This window comes from Octopus bimaculoides, chromosome 20 (assembly GCF_001194135.2).
Source record: "Octopus bimaculoides isolate UCB-OBI-ISO-001 chromosome 20, ASM119413v2, whole genome shotgun sequence".
Taxonomy (NCBI): Eukaryota; Metazoa; Mollusca; class Cephalopoda; order Octopoda; family Octopodidae; genus Octopus; species Octopus bimaculoides.
In genome coordinates this window covers 46,456,395-46,458,481 of record NC_069000.1, presented here as the reverse complement: position 1 = coordinate 46,458,481, position 2,087 = coordinate 46,456,395, and the positions used below count along the sequence as shown (strand labels likewise).

At 34.7% G+C, this 2,087-nt stretch overlaps 1 protein-coding gene across 1 annotated transcript in view; it reads left to right on the top strand.

Annotated features, from left to right (window-relative positions):
- LOC106874355 (methyl-CpG-binding domain protein 4) overlaps window positions 1-1,342 on the top strand; it is a 9,977-nt gene extending 8,635 nt beyond the window's left edge. The window contains exon 5 of the mRNA XM_014922066.2: window positions 120-1,342. Coding sequence (XP_014777552.1) covers window positions 120-194 — 75 coding nt within the window. The 3' untranslated portion in view covers window positions 195-1,342. The remainder of the gene's footprint in view (window positions 1-119) is intronic.
- Window positions 1,343-2,087: the final 745 nt, after the last annotated feature.

Genomic DNA, 2,087 nt, shown 5'->3' with positions numbered 1-2,087 from the left:
ATATATATATATATATATATATATACATACATACAACATATATAAATAGATAGATATTGACATATATATATATATAAAAATATAATAACCACTTTGTTTCTCTCTCTCTCTCTCCACAGGTGATACCTACTGACCATAAACTCAACAACTACTATAAATGGTTATGGGACAATCATGAACGACTTGGAATCTAAACGTACATCCAAAATACCTCCATGTCTCCAGAATATCGGAATTTGAATTTTCACTTGGCAGGAGTAATACAACCCACCCCTCTGTGTCCTCCATGTCGACTTTCAGCTTGGCTTTCTAGGAATTTTGTGATATAATAATAATAAGGATAATGATGATAATGATTTTGATTCTACCTCCATGCTAATGCTACATGTTAGGTCATGTGTAGCTAAAACCTCCATGCTAATGCTACAAGTTAGGTCATGTGTAGCTAACTGGAAGGCTGTTGAGTTTTAAGTTTTGGAGTGGTGTTGGCATGGTGTGTCTACCAGAAGTGTGTAATATGGTGGGGACTTGTGCACTGGTTGTGTGATGTGTTTGTATATGTGCGTGAGTGTGTGTGTGTGTGTGTACTTTTATTAGAGCTGCAAAATTTTCATGCAACTGTTACTCAGAGTTTTGTGTTCCCATTTGTCAGGCAGTTGTGATGGATACTCAATTAAAATCATGCTTGTAATTTAGTATTCTGATGAAATGGGAACGTGAAACTCTGAGTAACAGTTTTGTGAAAATTTTGCAGCTTTAATAAAAGGATATTACTCTACCTTTGGTATTCAAGTACTTTTTTTCCCACCTACTTTTGCATTTATGTGCTTACTTGTGTGTGTGTGTGTTTAATCATTTTTCATAAAACTAAAACAACATAAGTTATAAGAAATAATACAATTTGATGTTTTGTCCTTTTATTTTGTATTTCAATATTTTGAGGTTAAGAGCCCTTCTTCAAGAAATCTTTGGAGAAATGGTGTTGGAGCTGACTTCTCCAAAGAGGGGGTCCTAATTCTGGAATATTGACATCCAAGATAAAAGTGCATTTAAAAGACTGATATTATTTCTTGTAACTTGTATTATTTTGGCTTTATAAAAAAAATTAAGAACATTTATATATATATCAGACAATGCTTCATGTAAACTATATATATAACCGGACTATCTCTCTCACGTATGCACATTTTATCTATGCACTTTTGTAAACATTAAATACACTTTCTTTTCACTATTTTTTTTTTACATTCGGAAAACGTATATCAATATCATCATCATCATGATCGTTATTATCGACTATTGTCTTTCATTTATTTAATAAATAAAAAATATAAAAATCACACCTCATGCTCATTGTTGATGTTGAATCTCTCTCTCTCCCTCTCTCTCTCCTCCACCATTTTCCCAATCTCTTGTACAGACATGGAACCATCTTGAATCACAAAATACAACCCTTATTTTAGCAAATGTAGATATTCACATTTATTGAAGACCCCTAAAAGTCCCTATTTATTCCTATTATCGTCAGTATGTTTGTACCATATACCTTTGTGTTTATGTATTAGGGTTCCCTGCTATACTGTTTCATGTTGGTCGGGTAGGTGTACCCTTATGTTAAGGTTGTGACTTTAAAAAAAAGACACAACCTTAAACATTGATTTAACGGGTTTATGTTCAGACAGGAGCAACATAATATCACATGGGTGTATATCTGTCTGTTTGTCTGTCTCTGTGTGTGTGTGCGTCTGTTTCTGTGTTTCTGTTTATTTGTCTACATACATGTGTAAATAAGCACACACATGTGTATGTATAAATTACATACACCAGCAAAACTGAAGGTAGATGCTCATGTAGGAACTATCATGCACGCCCTTTTGATAAATTCTGCAACGTGTGTGTGTGTGTGTGTGTGTGTGTGTTATTTTGAAGCTATTTAGAGTGGAGAATTGGTCTCAGAATTGAGAACTGGTAGGAACATAGGGAGGTGTGGTGGTGGTGGTGGTGGTGGTGGTTAGAGTGATGGGATGGTGATAGTAACTGTGATGGCAGGTAATCAGAGCTGGAGGTGGCAGCAGCGATGATGGTAT